Raw genomic sequence first — 18,824 nt, 5'->3', positions numbered from 1 at the left:
TTCTCAAATGTGTTAAGCTGAGTAGCTAAGGTGGTCTTTGTGGTTGTGTGTGTGTGTGTGTCTGTCTCCACTCTCACAGCACTCATTACAATGGGCAAATTAATTATTAAGCGTTTGTTTTTATCTTTTCAGCAGCATAAGGTAACTATTTTAGCTTTTTTTTCTCTCGGCATTAAGTCTTTTGTTCAGTATCTTTTGCTCTCTCTCTCTCGGAACCCCATCAGCAGTTCAAAATGCACAGATTGAAGATACTGGGGTCGTTTGAGTTTTAGGAAGGAGCCTTGTGGGTGTAGACTTTGCTGCACAGGATTTCACCGCTATTCACTACAAACTTTTTATAAAACCGATTATCCCCAGATGTGTATTCTTGTCTGGCCCTGCAAGACTGTTCTCCTGGTTTTCCTGTTCCCCTGAATGTTCTCCTTTAGTTTGCCAAACTTCTTGTGTTCTTATGGTTGTGGGTTAAGTCAGTTTGAGAATGATCATATTATTTTATATCACTTTCCAAGTATAGCTGCACAATGCTACTGCTTTTATCTGTTTATTACAGTTGGAGCACAGGCAGGTTAAATGAGTTGCTCATGGTCACACAGTATGTAAGAGGCAGCAGTTGAACTGGCAGCTTAATATTTAATGTTTTTTAATGAGGAACCTTACTGTTTGTGTAAAAAGACACCCCATTTCTATTTCACCTTTGTCTTTTGTGGGCTAGAGGGTCAATTTCAGAAGTGCTTGTGGTTTTACATCCTAAGCAAAGCAAACCATGAGGATGTTGATAGGACAGATTAAGAAAGTAAAATGTTAATATACTGTATTATGTTGGAATTATATATTCTTTCTTTAAGCCATAATTGAAGTTTGTATATTTTTTGTACTTTTAGACCTATTTGACAGATTCATTTGGTCTCAAGACTTTGGATGCTCGAGGAGACCTGGTGCAGTACTCGGTGAGCGGCATTCATCACACCATGTGGCATTCCAACCAGACTGTCTTCAGAGATTGTATTGCTAAGTGGCTGACGTAGGTGTCTGTACTAGCAAGTCACACAACAAGGCAATCTAAATGCATATGGCTTTTTAAATTACCTAATAAGCTCTTTTAACTTTTTTTTAATTCAAAAAAGTAGGTATGGACACATTATAGGGGACATTGTCAAAGTTCGTTTTTACTGAGTAATTCAAAAAGCCTTAGGTTAGCAGAAAATACTATTACAGAGAACTGATCTTGTAATGGGGATTTCTTCATTTTGCTCAGTCTTCAGATTTTGGTTTTATACCGTCAGTGTATTAAAAAACTGAACATTGTCCATTCTTAAAGCATCTTGTAGATGTTTGTTAGTAGCAAGTGGGTTCTCCAGAAAGATTTCAGACTGATTCAAAAGGCTTTGAGATCTAAATTTTGCTTTGAAATAATCAGTGCCCAGAAACGCACCAAATATGCCTCATACACTGTGCAATACACTGTCCACTTTGTTTGTGGTCAGTTTGAAACCAAAACAGGATGATAACTGAGACTGCATGTTGCCTGTCATGCTTCATCATCCTTCTTTTTTTTTTTCTTGATTAGCAGTATTTATATGTTATATTCATGTGTTTCAAACAGCAAGTGCATATTTTACCTATTTTTGTAGATTAACTCCTATAGAAGCAGAAATTCAGCATTTATTTTTATACATTTTAAAATGAAGTTTCTGCTTTTCCTGCATGTCAATGTTAAGTTGAAATGTTTAACGACCAATCAGTGACGTTATTGGTGTATTCTGAGATAGTGTGTTAGATCGCCAATGAAGAATCTGTTTTCTAAAAAAAGGCCACTGAGTGGCAAGTAATGCTTTTGTGTGATTGAGAATTCATACTTTTTTTAGACAAGTGGAGGATTTCATGAAGCTCAAAAATCCACTGTAATCCATTAGTTTTGTAATTAGTTTTAATACATTATGCAACAACATTAATTTAGGCAGATTTTACTGTTAGTTTTTTAACTCGGCATAAAAATCATTAAGATTATCTTAAAACCAAAATTATCCCTTTATCATCTATATTGTTTTTCTTACAGTTGTATTTAAAATTGCAATTCATCTGCAAGTTTTCTAACTCTGAACAGTAAGTTGCATTAGCCAGCCCACTTACAAACTGAAGAGCTACACCTCTTCATCCTTTTGTGTTCCATCTTAAAAGTTTAAGTAAACAACAGACCAATATGAAATCAATTTTTAATGTGCTTTAAGGGCTGTATCATCCCTTGTGGGGAAATCCAGGGCTTAAATTAGGTCGAAAACATAGTATTTTTATATAAATGTACCTAAAGCTACTCCTCAGTTTATCATATAATACAAAATAAAAGCATCCATCCATTTATTGAACACAATTAATCCAACTTAAAGGGCACAGGGGACTTTATTCCAGTGACGTCTGATGCAAGGCCCACAAGAAGGCACTTGTCTATCACTGAACATGAAATAGAAAGCATTAAGCATAATATCAAAGGATGATAAAGTGCCCTGTAATTGCTGCAGACAGTCTCAGAACAGAATTTTTATTTTTTTGCTTTGTCAAACTCATTTTTATTTTCTTTTAGCATGGTTTTTTGATTTCTAAATGAATATTAACTTGACTTTATATTGTTTTGGAAAATACAGAATCATTGCTTATTTCCCAAGTATGATGATTATACTGTAACTTGAATGTATGTCTCAAGTTAAATACATGTAAAACAGTCTTACTTAAATCAATTATTCCAATGCAATAAAAAGTAAGGGCAGCATGGTGACACGGTGGTAGCGCTGCTGCCTTGCAGTAAGGAGACCTGTGTTCACATCCTGGGCCCCCCCAGCGCAGAGTTGCTTGACCTCCCTGTGTCTGTGTGGGTTTTCGCAGAGTGCTCCGGTTTCCTCCCACAGTCAAAAGATATGAATTTGGCCTTAGTGTATAGTGTATAGTGTTTGTGTGTGTGAGTGTGTGTTTGCTCTGTAATGGAAAGGTGCCCTGTCCAGGGTTTGTTCCTGTCTTATGCCCTGTGCTAGCTGGGATAGGCTCCCGCACCCTCTGCAACCCTGTTCAGAACAAAGCAGTTTAGAAAATGACTGAAATAAAAGGTTAACAAGCGTTTTAGTTAACCAAAGGCTTTATTTACATTTAAAATATCTTAAGATTAGTTTTTCCACACTAATTGGGAATCGATAATTGAATCCTTAACAATATTTATATTTATCTCAATCAAGGAAAATGTTTCTGAATCTTAGATTTTTTATGTATAAAACCACATTCATCTTATATTTCAGTGAAAAGATTTAATTAGCAGTTTGACAGCCATCAACTTTTCTTTATTTAAAGTCCTTCTACAGCAGCAACTTATTGCTAGATAACAATACCAAGCAATAAACTGCAGGCACCTTTAACCTCCTAAAATGGGAGCAGTTGTACTTCTGGCCCATCTTCTATTTTCAAATACATTGATTTTAATTGTTATTGATTCATGCTGAGAATGGCTGGTAACTGGTATGGATTGAAATTTATATGGAATATAAAAACCAAAGATATGGTAGCACATTGCATACCATACCATGAAGAACTTTGAAAAAGGAGGTTTTCTGTTCCTGCCTCTCCCCTGATAGCAACGGTAACCCAGAAAGTATAATTAGTATGATATGTACCTAAGGCATTGGCTCCAGCAGACCCCCGTGACCCTGTAGTTGGGATATAGCAGGTTGGATAATGGATGGATGGCTCAAGGCTGGGGAGTCAAATCAGTTTTACTGGGAACCAAAAAAACCTCTTTATTTACCCAATGTAGGCCAAAATATATATCAGCAAACAACTACTGCCGCATGTTTGTCTTGTTTATTAAAAAAAAAAAAGTATTTCTTTCATCATCACAGTCACATATTCTCCCTTGCATCTCTTGAAACTGTCTTCCCACTTTATCAGTTTACTTTTCTTGAACATTTCAGTTGATTAGGAAAGCTACCAGCTAAGCAGGAATATTTTGCCATAGTGCATGTAAATCTTAAGCCATCAAGTGCTATATTTACAGGCAGACATTTCAGATGCAGACACCTGAGAGGAAGAGAAATTCAGATCTTCTTGAATTAAAATAGTTGTGTTATGCAGAATTTCTCTCCAAAATTTTTTGTTTTATGTTTGCTTACAATATTCCTGCATATCCAGCAGCTATGGTACTGAAGTTAGTAAAAAAAAAAAAAAAAAAAGTATGTCATTGTATAAACTTAGTGTATATACTCTAATGGGAGTAGCACTCCGGGAACATGAGAATTTGTGACTAAAGCAAAGTGCATCTGTTTTCATCCACATAAGCTTGCATCACGTTCAGAGGAAACGTGTCAACATTAAAATTTAGGTGTAAACATGCTGGTGGTGGATCACACTAACCAGATTCAAAGTTGGTCAGCAATCACATTTAACATGAGTGGAAGAGCAAATACTTTTTTCTATTCACACACAATAACCAAATCAGAAAGGATATGTCTTCATAAGACATTGTGTACAGCAGTTAAGTTTCCAATTTTCTATTTAAATATTGGTGAGAACGCTGTTAATTAGTATTTCAGTAATTTGAACCAATGTCTATTTTTGTTATGCTAAAATGTAATTGTTTATAAATCAATGCTATCTAGCACATGTGGCACAAAAACAAATGCTTAGTAGATGCATAAAGGACACTTGTTATTTCATTAATTACAGGAAGTGAAAATAGACACGACTGCTGCGGCAACTGTTCATATCCAGGACACCTGGAAAGTGTAGTGCATCAGTACCCAAAGCAGCAATTGTCAAATGGTTCTCTACATACATAAAACTGTACTCCCCTTTGGTGCAATGGATACATGTTCACACCTAATATGTCTCATTATTGGACTTGTGCAATGCAGTAACAACAGTTTGTGGTTCTGGATCCAGCTGGACCTGGACATGTCACTATATCGCACCTCAGTGGAAATTCTGGGCATGATGGCAGACAATGGATTGCTGTCCTAATAAATAAATAGATATTCTAGGCATATCTAGGATGTCCCTAACTTAATAGTAAGGATGGACAACTTACTTAAACTAAACACCATGCTTTGATTCTTGCACCCCCACAAAGGTTAACAAAACAAGGGAACAAAAAAGGAGCAAGCATCGCCACACAGAATGAGGAAAATCTGAGCTGTACAATAAACTATAACCAGAAAGTGGAAACCATGTGACATTCATCAAGCCTCTTGCAACTCACTTTGAATCTCCAGTTCCTGCCAACTATTTGCATCTTAATTTGTGTCCATTATGGAGCCCTAATGGACAGAGCACCACATCTTGACAGTGAACGTCATTCTGGTCTCTTCAAGAGTCTGCAGCATCAGATGTTCGTTTTACTTAATACTTGATGAGATTACCATTCAGAATGTACTAACATTTTAATGGCTTTTTAAAACATTAGGATAACAAGTTGTTTTGCACAGATCTTTAACATATAATTTTGAAGAATGTGAAAGATATAGTTAAGTGAATGTGATATTGGTAACATTTTGCTTTGATTGTCAAATCTTTAAACACCTGCTATTGTGCACAAGCAAGTGAAACATTTATAGCAAAAAGTTAAAAAAAAACAAAGATTTTCGTCTTGCCACTACAGGTTAATATTAATGTTAGTTTAGAGGAGACCCTTATGATTATTTTAACATCAATTCAAATTGGTTGAAGATTTCAGTGTTACATATTTATATGCAAAAGTTAAAAAAATTGTAATCAAAATGTTGGTAAACTGCTACCTACTACATTAAAGTGCTGAAGCTTAATGGGTTTTATGTCTGCAGTTGGTCATGACTGAGTAAAAAAATCGTTATCAGTTAAATTGAAATTTGTATACTGAGGCTGAAATGTGCTGTGTTGCTTCTGTATGGAGTTTGCATGTTCTCCTCATGCTTAACTATCCTATATGATAACTGATTTCCTCCCACATGTCCTAAGGCTTGTAGCTTGGCTGTCATGGTCACTCAGGTGCCCCTCCCACATTGCTTTGTGCCTTGCTCCCAGTTCTTGGGGGTGCACTTTGGATTTCTGGAACCCTGTACTGGATAAAACAAGTTCAAAAGATGGATGGATATATGAATATTTTTGTACATAACTAAAAATGACAAATTATCATTACTGAATGTAAATATACTGTATTTGTATGAAAACAGAAAGCACATTTATTTTTATTATGGATATACATAAGTACTGGAATACGCTATAATTTCTAGACAAAGATTTCATAGCACACTAAAGATAGTTTCTGCCTCACAACCACATAAGTGGAACAAGTTAATTAAGTGAATGGATTTTTGGATTTTTCGGCTGATGTTATTAGATCTGAATATCCTACTCCAAAATTGAAATAAAAGAAGAACTGACACCGTCTTATCTTCCAGTCTTTTAATTAACTGATTTTGCTTAATCCAAATTTAGAGTCATAGGGTGATAGGCCCAACGCACAACGCAACCTTAAGAGGGTGTCAACCTAATGTAATGGAGCGTTTAAAAAGTAGTACTAACACGTGCACCATGGTCAAGCTGGAGTAACAAATTTGTAAGCAGTAAATCATAACATCATAAAAAGTTTTTAAACAGACTAGAGAAATCTAGGGTTGAAGGAGCTGTTAAAATACAAAGAATGCTCTCAAGTTTGAAATTATAAGGCTCTAAACTATCACTTAATGTCGTAAACAGAGTTCATTTTTGTAAGCCCATATTTTGAGACTTTTTTTGTTTTTTTTAAGAATGTGGATGTAACCTACTCCCGTTAACCAGATTAGAAGTAGCAAAGTCAGTGTAAATGTTGGGCTGCGTAATTGTAAGTGACTTCCCTGTGTGTTGTTTTGCACATAATCCTTGCCTTTTAAGTTGTTACTTTTTTCAATAATCATAAATGTCAAAATTTGAACTTCTCCCCAAAAATGAATTGGCTTCATTTTTGTAAATTATGGCCCTGAGTTTATTGGATTACATGAAGTAACAATTCAGACTCCACAGTTAGGAAGTTGTACTGAAGTGTTTTTGTTTCTTTTTGTGGATATGTTTGGATAAACACCACAATTTTTTTGCCTTCTTTCCTTCCCAGCAGAAAACTATTTTATGTTGGACAGTAGCTCAGTTGTCTCTTTAGAGGTGCTGCAGTTAATATCGAGAGTCCAGTAGTAGTCCCTGCCTTGTGCCTAATGAAGCCACAATAATTTATCTTTCTTTGATTAAGTGGGTGCGGTGAATGGACAGATTACTGTATTTAATGTTAAAAGTTCTGTGTGAATGGATGATACAAGTCAAATGCAAATATTTGGGTGATTTTTAAGAGTCAAATAACAAATTTAATGTTTAAACAAAAAGGGAATATTTTACACGAATCTCCCAGTTCTACTCTAAGCAGAATTAAGAAATCCCCAGGAAAATGTTATACATTTTTTAAAATCTTTTTGTTGGTAATGTTGTCATGATGGTAATGATACATCACCAGAATATGAAAGTAGTCTGCTCCTCATAAAAAAACTGTACAGCAATCCTGCACTGCTTAATCATCGGTTTTGTAGTGCAGCATATAGCTGGCAGAATTTTGTGTTAGGTTTTATTTCTACTGTCTCTTTTACTGTTTCTTCAGCTGTGAACAGTTTTAAGCAGTTTTTTTTTAATGAGAGGCATCTCAGTATTGGAATAGGTGTCTTTAAAGAGATCACTCAGGGATTATGTAATTGCTCATTTGCTCGAACACAATTTTTCCTAAATTACCCATAATTAAAAAGGGATTTTTATATTATAGTACAGTATTTTGCAAAAGGTAATATGGAAAGGCCGAAGGCTGTTAAGATTATGAAATGATTCTGTGTAAAAAGTTTTGTATTTCTATATTTTATGGCCAATCTTTGCTACTATCTGTATAGTAACTTGCTGAACTTGCTTTTGCAGTGGTTTCACATAGTCCAGTCACCCACCCCTATCCTCTTATTTATTATTATTGTAAACTAATGGCCACAGCTTTAAATAAGCTAACTAGAAATTATTCTTATAATTTGGTAGTTTTGGTGGTAGCATAATAAGGAAACATTTTTTTTCTGTTTTTGAAGCACAAGCAATAAAATGCAGATATGTGGTTTTGTAATAATTTGTATCAAAGATAAAGGAAGTGTTGGTAAGTGTTGGGATTATTTTTAGTTTTAAAAATTAAATATAATTCATTATTTATACAAAGGCACTTTTATGAGACATTTTTAATGTAGCATATCTAAATAATATGAACGTTTCATTGCATAAAATTCTTTGTCCCTGAGAGATTCCATAACTCAATAAGGAATATACATTTTATTAATTAACAATATACAGTATATGACTGTAGTGATCAGAGAGCCAAGTTTTATTTAATTATTAAATCAGAAATGATTGAACTTAAACTGTGACTATTGTAACAAAGAAGTAGGATATTTCTTTTGTATTATGAAAGTGATAACTACATAGCTGCAGCCAAGTTTTATTTAATTATTAAATCAGAAATGATTGAACTTAAACTGTGACTATTGTAACAAAGAAGTAGGATATTCCTTTTGTATTATGAAAGTGATAACTACATAGCTGCACTGGTAATATCTTTTGACACTAGAATCCCTGAAGCCTACGAAAAAAGTTGTAAGGCTGGGCCACCTTAAATTCCTTTGCACCTTATCAGCAGCGTCTTTGTTTTGCAAATGTGTCGATCAGCATGGCAGCAAGAAGCCTGTTATGCTATGCCCCACCGAGAGGCAAAATTCTCAGAGCTCAAATCTGTTTATCTGGGAGTGAGGTGTCTGTAACTGTATAGGGTAAATAATATATCTTTATTTGGAATACATACATTTCATGTGTGTTCCGTGTCTACAATGATCTGTGTAAATATAGGTTGACAAGAAAAGTTGAACACATAACTAAAACAGAAACTTCTTTCATGTTTATAGTAATAATGACAAAATGTTGTTGTGAAGTGTATAATGTGTGAAGACTAAAGTCCAAATATCAAATAAAAACTATAACAAAAAAGCATAACAAAACTGGTGCGCTTATATTCAAGAATATAACCGAAGAAAAAGAAGTCGGGTTAGGGCATGTAGTGATTGTGTCAGCTTGGTTGGTGCAGAGGTAAGAAATGGAGTTTCATAGTCCAGAGGTTGCGGGTTCGATCCTGCGTCCCTGCATTTACCGTTTTGATTAGTGAGCTGCAATTGTTATTACTATTATAGAATAAAAACATACATTTGATTTGAATCTGTAACATCCTGTGTAAATTTATGGTACTTGTGAAAGATGTTACTTTTCCTCACACACTAACATTCACATCAATATGTCATTTGAACGATTTTTTTATTCAGTTTTATTCTTGAATAAAAAATCATTCAGGTGACATGTTGATGTAAATGTTCGTATGCAAGGAAAAGTCACATCCACCTATAGACAATGCGGTGTCTGTTTGCTCAACAGGACACCAAGAAGAAATGATTGAGCTGCAGTTGTGTGCGTCTGCCTTTATCCCTTCAGTGCTAACTTTTACAAACTCACATAAAATGTATGTTTTTATTATACAATAATAATAATAGCTACTATAGCGAAAAATAGATAAACAATGTGGGATTCAAACCTATTACCTGTAGGTTATTAAGAGATAGCTTATCTACTGTGCAGACTCTGTAATAACTGGTTGAAAATGAAATGCGCAAACCTACACATATGTGAACGCCTTTTGCTTTGTACCAATTGATAGTTGGGCTTCAGCAACATGTCAGTGGAGCAATTTCTTTTTCTTCAGTTTTAATCCTGAATAAAAGCATACTTGTTTTGTTACCCTTTTTGTGAAAGTGTTTATTGGATATTTGCACTTCAGTCTTCACACATCCTACACTTCATGTCAAAATTATGTTGTTATTAATGTAATATATGAAAACATTTTCTGTTTTTTGTCATGCATTCAGCACTTCTTGCCTCAGATTTCCTCGGTCATTCTATATTAACACTTATCATCGTAGACATAAAACACACATGAAATGTATGTATTTCAAATCACGATATTTCATTACTTATTCCTTACAAACGCATTGCCAGGTAAACACTTCAACACCGACTTCAGCTGTGAGGATTGCAGCAGATTGATGCCTTCATCTAACTGAATGTGGGTGGGGGGGGGGGTGTAGCAGGACTGTTTTCTGCTAATCCACACATTTGCAAAACAAAAACAGGCTAACAGCGTAGTGATTAGGAGCTATGAACTTCTTGGCATATGTCAGAAAAATTTTAAGTAGGTCAGGAACAATGAAAAAAATCAGAAACTTCAGTGATTCTAGTGTTAAATCTAATAGAGAACTAGTCATTTACTCTTCTTACCATTTAAAGTTATATTTTTAACACAATATGTAACTAAAAGGAGCTATTCTAAATTAAGCCCAGCACAGCAAGCGCAGTGGTGTCCAAGTATAAGGCCTGGAATGCACCAGCATCCTCTACAGAGCATGAGCCCTGACTTTTGTACCGCATGTTACCCATAATAGACACTTGGTTCCTGCAGCACTAAAATGGAAAAAGTGTGTTTTAAAAAATGAAATTGATGATGAACAAAACTAGCATCCTGCCTTGGTCCATTTTTGTAACAAGCAAAGTTACAGCAATAAATCTATATATCTTGTTTAATTGTCATTCAGTTAAGTCATGTAACTTGACCAAAACTATTCATTTTAGAACCTTACCCAGATTGAAACTTGTTGCAGAAGTAAAATCATTTGAAAATGATAATAATACGCACAAGTAAAATATCTGTTACATAAGACCATATATATACTGTATGTGTGTGTGTGTGTGTGTGTATATATATATATATATATATATATATATATATATAATATAGACTATTACAGTACCCCACCAAGAAAGCGAAGTGAAATGTATATTCTGACATGCTGCATCAAATAAAAAGTAACAGTAATAAAACAACTATTTGGTCGGATGTGCTTGCACAGAGACATTGAGAAACAATTTTTTTAAACATATTTTTGGATTTCACACATCTCACCCCATCCAAACCTTCTTCCAGTTTATGTTTTTAATAATATTTGGTCATACATTAATTAACACAGGAAACATGTAACATCTGTTGCTAAGTTTTAATTTGCTGTCAGTCATTCTCTGAAATGCAGTTGTCCTGATGCCGGACTCATCTAGAGGTTGGTAGCATGCTGAGTTAAAAAGGCCATGACACCTCATCCTTTGCAGTCTGCATGTAATTGTTGTGAATGTCTAGATTCTCCCTCACCTGTTAAGAGAGGAAATCCTTGTAGCCACTCATGGGTTTACCTTAGATCTTCTTCCATTGGGCGATGCCTCGTAAATGGAAAACATTCTCAGAACATACTGAAGCAACAAATGGGCTCTAGTCAGTCTTAAGGAGCTGGAGCACTACAAGTTTTGCTGTGCTGCTCAGTTCTCCACACTATTAAAGATTTTAGGCCCAGCAATCCAGAATAGCTTCTTGTACTTGCAGTCTGATTCTTTCAGGTCTCTATCCACAACTTGTGAACATGGATGAGAATAGGTATGTAGGTGGACTTGTAAATGAAAAGCATAGCTTAGTCAAACCCTTTGACATCACTGTCACAGTGTTCAAAACGCAGCATTGGAAACCTACCTCTCTAACCTTCCAAGCATCCTACTTCAACTGCTCTACCTGGGGCATTTTCTACCTTCTTACCTGCATAGAGCTAGCCAGTATTTTCTGGGGGAAGACCGATGCCATTGGAGCTGTAGGAGCAAATTTCAACCCCAGTCCCATCACACTTGGTTGTGAACTATGGCATGTAGAGACTGCAATAGAATATGGTGTTGATGACCTAGATAGTGTAGTGTAATCTTCTAAGGATGCGGAGGGGCACTATAATGGTGGGGCCTCTGTGTGTCACATAAACCAGACTAGAAAACCAGTTCTCAATGGGAACTTCACATACAGTATATTTCTTGGTTTAGTGTTATCTTCTATTTTACATGGTCTCTTATGCATTTAGATACTGAAAGCAGTTACTTGGTTAGATCCCACACTCTTAAGTAAGACAAAGATAGGACAGAGTTTGGTGAAATCATCAGACCAAAGAATTTACCCTACTGCCCTTGCTCAGATTTTGTCTTCTTAAGATTTTTCACTGCAGATTTTTTTTATTCAGCGCTGGTTGTAGTTTTACCCTTTCTTGTAGACTGCAAACCCCTCATGATGCTTCCTTTCACCATCAACAATGCCAATAGCTTGCTTATTTAGTGAGCATTTCCAATTAATTGTAAGATATCATGTCATCAATTTTTATTATAATTTTGCACTTGAAGTAGAATTTTTTTTTTTTTGGTGGTGCTCCTCATCTGAATTATGAGCATGCAAAATTAAAGAAAGCTATTCTAAAAATTACCTGCCAGCCACATATTGTATATGGACATGGACATACGTACTGTGTGATATTGTTCATGTAGCATCCCAAAATCTACCATGCAAAAATCTACCATGCAGAATTCTCTTATTGTTGCTGAAGGTTTATAATGTTGCATAGCAGTAGTGATAACCAAATAAATAACATAGTTCTGTTCATAAGACACTTGGGACAAGAATTAGTTAGCAGTTTGTTGAAAGAGCAAGTGTGAGGAAGAATGTTCTTGAAATTATGACTGTTGGCAAATTAACTTGAACCTGATAAGGGACTGCACACATACAGGGTGTAGTGTATAAACAAAACAAATCCATTTATTGAATAAATCATTTAAAGTTTTTGTTTACAGCTTGTTTTTTTTTTCTTAAATATATTGAGAAAAGCACAAAATAAGAGGATAGAATGCACAGATATATTATTATGCTTTTAAATTAAGATTTGTGACCGGTTTTTTGCTTTCTGAACCAACTATATATTATGCTTAAAGGCACTGTAACAAAATAATTTTTACAGCCACTGCTTAACTATATGTACAAAAGTTAATTTATTTTAGACATTATATAGTTTTCATGTGCTACAAAAAGGCAGAGTTTAATGAAACTTCAGAAACTATGGTTGTGGCTGCTGCTTTGTATTTCATTTTTTTTTCTTCAATGTTTGAACTAATTATTTAGCACTTTATTAAAGCTTTGGGAGATTTGAAATGAACCCCTTACCCCATGAAAACTTAAGTTCCTCATAGGACCTCAAAATGTATTGCCAACGATGAGCTACAAGGATAATGAGAGCAGATGGAAGCACAAACTGAAGTATGCAAGGAAGCAGTGCAATTTGTAGTTGTTCTGGGAACAGAACAGGTTGGTGAGGGGGTCTGTTGCATTTTGTACACTTGACCTTACCAAAGGAGTGCATATGGGTGCCTTTTGAATTTCTGTTTTTGAGAATTGGCTAGATATTTGTTAATTACACTTTGATACGTTTTTTTCTTTTGTCGTTTAAATTCTCAAGATAATGTTTTTTTTCACTAAATGGCCTCTGATCAGCCATACATCATATTTTAAAATTTTTGGTATGCCAAGTATTTTTGTGTTTGTCATTTTCGGTAGCTTTGCAGCCAGTAAAGTTGATATGTTTAAGTTAAATCGATGCCACCAATCACGTTGTGTGTGATTAAATGTCATTAAACAGTTAAACATTTGAAGCTGGTATTTTATAAACAGCATAGCCTAGCAAAGATTGAGACTTATGGTTTTACGCAAACAACAGAAACGTTTACACATTTAAGGCTAGAGTTGGAGTTTTAGGAAGTTCTTTTTTTTAATATTTACTTGTAGCAATCTGAAGATTTTCTGTTACTTGTAAAACAAACTGTAACATTTGTTATTGGTTTATAGTTGTATGAGATATCTGCTTTGTCAGATCATTAATGTTAAAATGAGTCTGGGCCTAAGAAATGTACATAATGACTAGGAATTCTTGCGATAAAGCCCGGAGAAGGAGAAAGCAAAGTTGGTCTTTGTTATTTGGGACTGTGCAAACTGCTTTCTGTTTCATTAAAATGTTTTATTCTTTTCCACTTTCTTAATTAATTAAAATATTGAATCTTTTCATTTTTGGAACACAAAGATTTTTTTATTTTGATGCTGAAATGTTTAAAGTCGGTCGCACTCTCTGCTTATCATTTGCAGTAGGACCACTGAGATGGTCCACCTAAACCAGACGGTGGTATAACCCATGTGGTCAAATGATATGAAGGTCACTTTAGTCTGCATGTTATGTTAAAATGTAGTTTTTGTCTTTACTGAATGCCTGTTTTGTTACTTTGTTTTAAAACAATTAATTTATTAAGTATGTACCGTATCCCTTCAAGTGTTTATTTAACATCTATTATTAAATTACTCTTGTAGACACCCACAGTTTCTATTTATCTATTTATTTTGATTTGAAGAAAAGATACCCTTTTAGTGTTGACTTGGAAAAGGCAGTTTACAACGTCTGTTATAATAATATCAAGTGAATTAAATATACATGCCTGATTTTGAAGACTTTTATAAAGGCATATGCAGTACTAGTATGTTTTTGCTGTAGTAGGTTCTGTGAACTTTTTTGTGATGAAGATTTAAACCAAAACTTGTAGCATACCAGAGGTGATGACATCTGCAAAAATTGTATGTTTTAACAGCCAAACATTTTGAAATTGAAATGAGGGAACTTATAATTGAAACACTGCCTTCCACCAGCGCTTAGAACCTGGGAAAGATTTTGTTTATTTCTCTGGTGCTTCTTCTTTAAATCCTCTATTCCTGTTACTTTGTCTTTTGTGAGACCCTGGCAATAAATCTTACTGATGTGCATTATGTTTTCTACTTGTGAACACGTTTAAGTTCTAGTAACATAAGATTTAAAATACATTAATAAATACTATTTAAAAAGTAGACAGCTGTTGTATTGTATTTGTTTAATAAATGTTTTTTGTCAACCTGGCATCCTTTCGTCTTTTTTGTTTTTTTGTTTTAACATGTTTGCTCAAAAATCTGATAAATCAAGAAATGAGAACCACATGAATACAGGAAGACCCCAAATGCAAGAAGACCCAGCTATGAAAGTCATCTTTCAGACCGTACTCGGCCTACTTTATTTCGACTACTGTACAATCACTATTTATTAATAAAGACAATCGCGTGCAGACTTGGGTGTTGACTTATATATTCCTATATTTTCATATTCCTTCCTCTCAATTTAAATGTTCAAAAGGAAAACTCAACTGAGTTTCACCATCATTCATACTCTTCTTTTTCTGAACTCTCAGTAGGTGAAACTGAGCTTTCCTGCTGCTCGAGTAAAGAAGATGGTGTGACTTAAGGAGTTGGATTAAAGAGCTTTACTGTGTTGTGTTTGAGCAAAAACCTGTGTAGCAAGGCCTCATTCTCCCTGGGGTTTATGGATTCATATATTCATGAATTGATCATGAAATCCAATGCTTCAACACGCTCACTTCTTAAAACCTGTCTTTGACAGCACATTTCATTTCACATTTTGTGTAACTCCAAATCTTACAAAAAACTAAAATTCTTCAGTTATTTGCAATTACAGGCCAGTTACCAACCTTCCATTTTTCTCAAAAGTCTTTGATCAGGTGGTTGTCTCCATGTTACTAGCTCATATACTCATTATGAACCTACCTGAGCCTTTCCAGTCAAGTTTTCATTCTCTTCACAGTACAGAGACTGCTCTTTTTATAGTAGTCAGTGATCTTCTTTGTTCTGCAGATTTTGATCCTGTTAATATTTTAGTATTTATTCGCCTTAGTGCTGCATTAGATATAGTCAGTCATAATGTTTTACTCCCTGGTCTCCTTCATTGGATCTACTGTATTTTACTGATAGATAGGCAGAAATTTCTTTCTATTAGGAAACTACTAGGGGGCTCCGCCCTCTGCTCGCTTCGCTCGCCAACCCCTGGTGTTGGGAATGACAAAGAGCGTGATGTATGAATGAGATATAGAATAGTGTGAAGGTGTAGATGATGCAAATAGAAAGCAAACAATAAAGTGTGTGGCACAGTGTAAAGGTTTATTGGAAAATTTCTTTGTACACGCCGTTTAAGTGTAAAAGGTAATTCCAGGTCAGAACTTGTAAGGTCAATGAAGATGGTCATTATCGTAAACAGAGTCAACTTTGTCAGAGCTTAGAAAGAGTTGTGTCTCTCCAGGAAGTAATGGAATGACTTGGGTATTTATGTTTTCCACATTAATATTTTTTGGACATAATATAGTGCGTTGTGTTAAAAGGGGCATTTGGTCTAATGAGATTGCTGTTCCAAATGTCTCTGTAACTAAGTCGTCGCAGATAAAGGCTTGAGGAATTGTAATAATATGTGGCTGAAGTCCATCTGTATTGGTGAGTGTACCATCTCTCAGTTGTAATAAGCAATTGTTATGATCTGGTTCTGGACATCGCATCTTTTTTACTAACTGTATCTTTTGAAAGCAATGCCAATTGTCTGCGTATTTTAAGGTGCACTGAACAATAGCTGAGTGCATGGCATCTGGAAGAATAGCTAATCACTGTTTAAAATCTCCTAATAAAAGTACCTTTCCTCCAAATCGAATATTATTATTCATAAACGTTTGTAGAAGTTTATGAATGGTGTTGAGTAAGTGACTTCATGCCATTGTACATTCATCAATAAACAACATTTTTTGAAGACGGATGTCACGTGCAGTGCCACCGTTAATGTTCATAGTGGATACCCATTTGTAGGATCTAATGCAGTTGATAAAGATTTCACTTTCAGGTACATCGTCAGTTAGAATCTTCTGTAGATATTCAGTATATGAATGTAAAGAAGGCAGTCTAATTTGACCCTTTTGACAACAACGTCTAAATGTATTACTTGTATTGCCAGTTGTTTCTTCAGGGAAGTGAACTGAATGACAATGATTGCAAATGACATTCATTAATCCGAATGAATTTTTCCGGGGTATGTTTTGCTTGTGCCGTTTGAGAGGCGCGTTGTTGCATGTGTAGTATTTGGGACGTGGTGTTTTGGAGCTGTAATCGATTTGCCTGTGCTGTGTGAGAAGCCCGTTGTAGCCTTCGCTGCCATTAACGTATGTCTGAGACAGGAGGTGTTTCGTTTTGAATCCGTGACTGTTGTGATGCAGCACTTTGATTGATAGTTTGCGTCATGTGGATCCAGGATGTAGATTTGTGCATATTTGCGTTGTTGATTTGTTTCAGGGTGCACTGTTCCAATGTGATGCAGTATTTGTGCACATATGGGAAAGCAGTATGGGCCATTGCCTTTTGGTGGCCTGATATTTACTAAAAGCAAATGAACTATTGTAGGATCTAACGCAGTTCATAAAGTTTTTACTTTTAGGTACATCGTTAGTTAGAAGCTGTAGTTGAGCTTTGCGTTTTTGGAGTCGAGACATTTTTTCTTTTAGAAATATGGATAAGTAATAAGAAGTATTGCACTCACTGTTAATATGGAGACTTTTCTGCGGTTGAACGGTTAATAGTGCCTTATGGTAATGAAATCCACCTATGCTGCATAGCCGTCTATTTTGTTGTTTCTTTCATGTTCGTGTGTTTGTTCCTGTTATCCTTTCCTTTTCGTTTTGTACCCGTGACCGTGTATTCATGACTTGTTTTAATATGTTTCCTTTTCTGCAGTTGAACGGTTAATAGTGCTTTATTGTAAGGAGATCCACCAATGCTGACACCTATGCTGTCTAGTGTGAAGGTGCTGACGTTCACTTTAGAATATGTGGCTTTGGGTGTGACTTCTTATGGATGTGGGGGGGTTTGTTGAGGATTGTTGTTGCGCGAGCGTCTTCTTTCTTTTTGTGTTCCTGTGTCTTGTTGAATCCCCCTCTTTGTGTGTGTCCTGTCCCTCGCTTGTAGGGTCTGTGGGGTGGTTTTGTGTTCTTTTTTTTTGTGTTCCATGGGCTTGTTGAATCCCCCTCTTGGTGTGTGTCCCGTCCGGTGCCTGTAGGGGGGGGGGGGGGGTGCCTTGCTGTTGTGTGCGAGCCTCTTTTTTTTTTTTTTTTCGGGTCTAGTTTCGTGTGCAATGTGTTTCGTGCTTTTCCTGCGTTTGACTTTGCGCCTCATTTCTCCTTTTTGTATGTGCTCACTCCTTTTTTCTGTGGTCTTGTCCGCCACTCGCGGCCCCTCATCCGCCTTTGTCGCCCTCTTTTCTCCGCCTTTCTCCGACTCTCGCGGACTCTTTTTGCGCCTGCGCCTCTCGCGGCCCCTCATCCGCCTCTCTCGCCCTCTTTTGTCCGCCTTTCTCGGCTCCTCAGCCGACTCTCGCGGACTCTTTTTGCGCCTGCGCAGTACGTCTTTTTGCAGCTACGGCCCATGGCCGGATGTGCCTGCGTCCATCATCCGGTTTAGCATTCTCGGTTAGTAATATGGATTCCATCTTCCCAAGGTGTCCCATAAGATTCTGTGTTAAGTCCCCTCCTACTAACCATTTTCCATTTTTGGGATAGAAGTCTTTTCATTCTATCTCCAGTCAATTACAAATTGATGACAAGTTACTTAACTGTTTTGCTGGACCACATTGGCAGTTTCTACCTCATCTTTTCCATCACCATTTAGGTGAACCTGCCATACCATTCGAAATATTGCTGAAAATGTTCAGTAATTACATGTTGGTTGTTGGTGAATCAGGAGATGAATGGCCAGAAGCACCACTCCTGTCTGGAAACAGAAGGTCAGAGGCTGTTTTACACACTTCTGAGTCAAGGTATGTCATTGGAGGTAGCTGTTACAGTTTTACAAGATCACTTTCCTCCATGGAGAAATGTTAATGTTGAGTGCCATGTTTTTAGAAAATGTGCTTGGGTCGCTAATAAAACTTTCACAG

General features: G+C 35.9%; 1 protein-coding gene across 2 annotated transcripts in view; it reads left to right on the top strand.

The window, feature by feature from the left end:
* LOC114651048 (lysosomal thioesterase PPT2-A-like) overlaps positions 1-15,121 on the top strand; it is a 41,088-nt gene extending 25,967 nt beyond the window's left edge. Inside the window, exons 9-10 of one of the 2 annotated variants that reach the window (XM_028801007.2) lie at positions 882-1,021; positions 14,994-15,121. In XM_028801007.2, the coding sequence (XP_028656840.1) occupies positions 882-1,021; positions 14,994-15,114 (261 nt within the window). In that variant the 3' untranslated portion in view covers positions 15,115-15,121. Of the gene's footprint in view, positions 1-881; positions 2,272-14,993 lie in introns of those variants that run through there. The other variant, XM_028801022.2, reaches the window with a different exon arrangement.
* The last annotated feature ends 3,703 nt before the right edge of the window (positions 15,122-18,824 follow it).

Source organism: Erpetoichthys calabaricus, chromosome 1 (assembly GCF_900747795.2).
Source record: "Erpetoichthys calabaricus chromosome 1, fErpCal1.3, whole genome shotgun sequence".
Classification (NCBI taxonomy): Eukaryota; Metazoa; Chordata; class Cladistia; order Polypteriformes; family Polypteridae; genus Erpetoichthys; species Erpetoichthys calabaricus.
The sequence above is the reverse complement of the archived record's forward strand: the minus strand, read 5'-3'. Positions and strand labels throughout refer to the sequence as shown.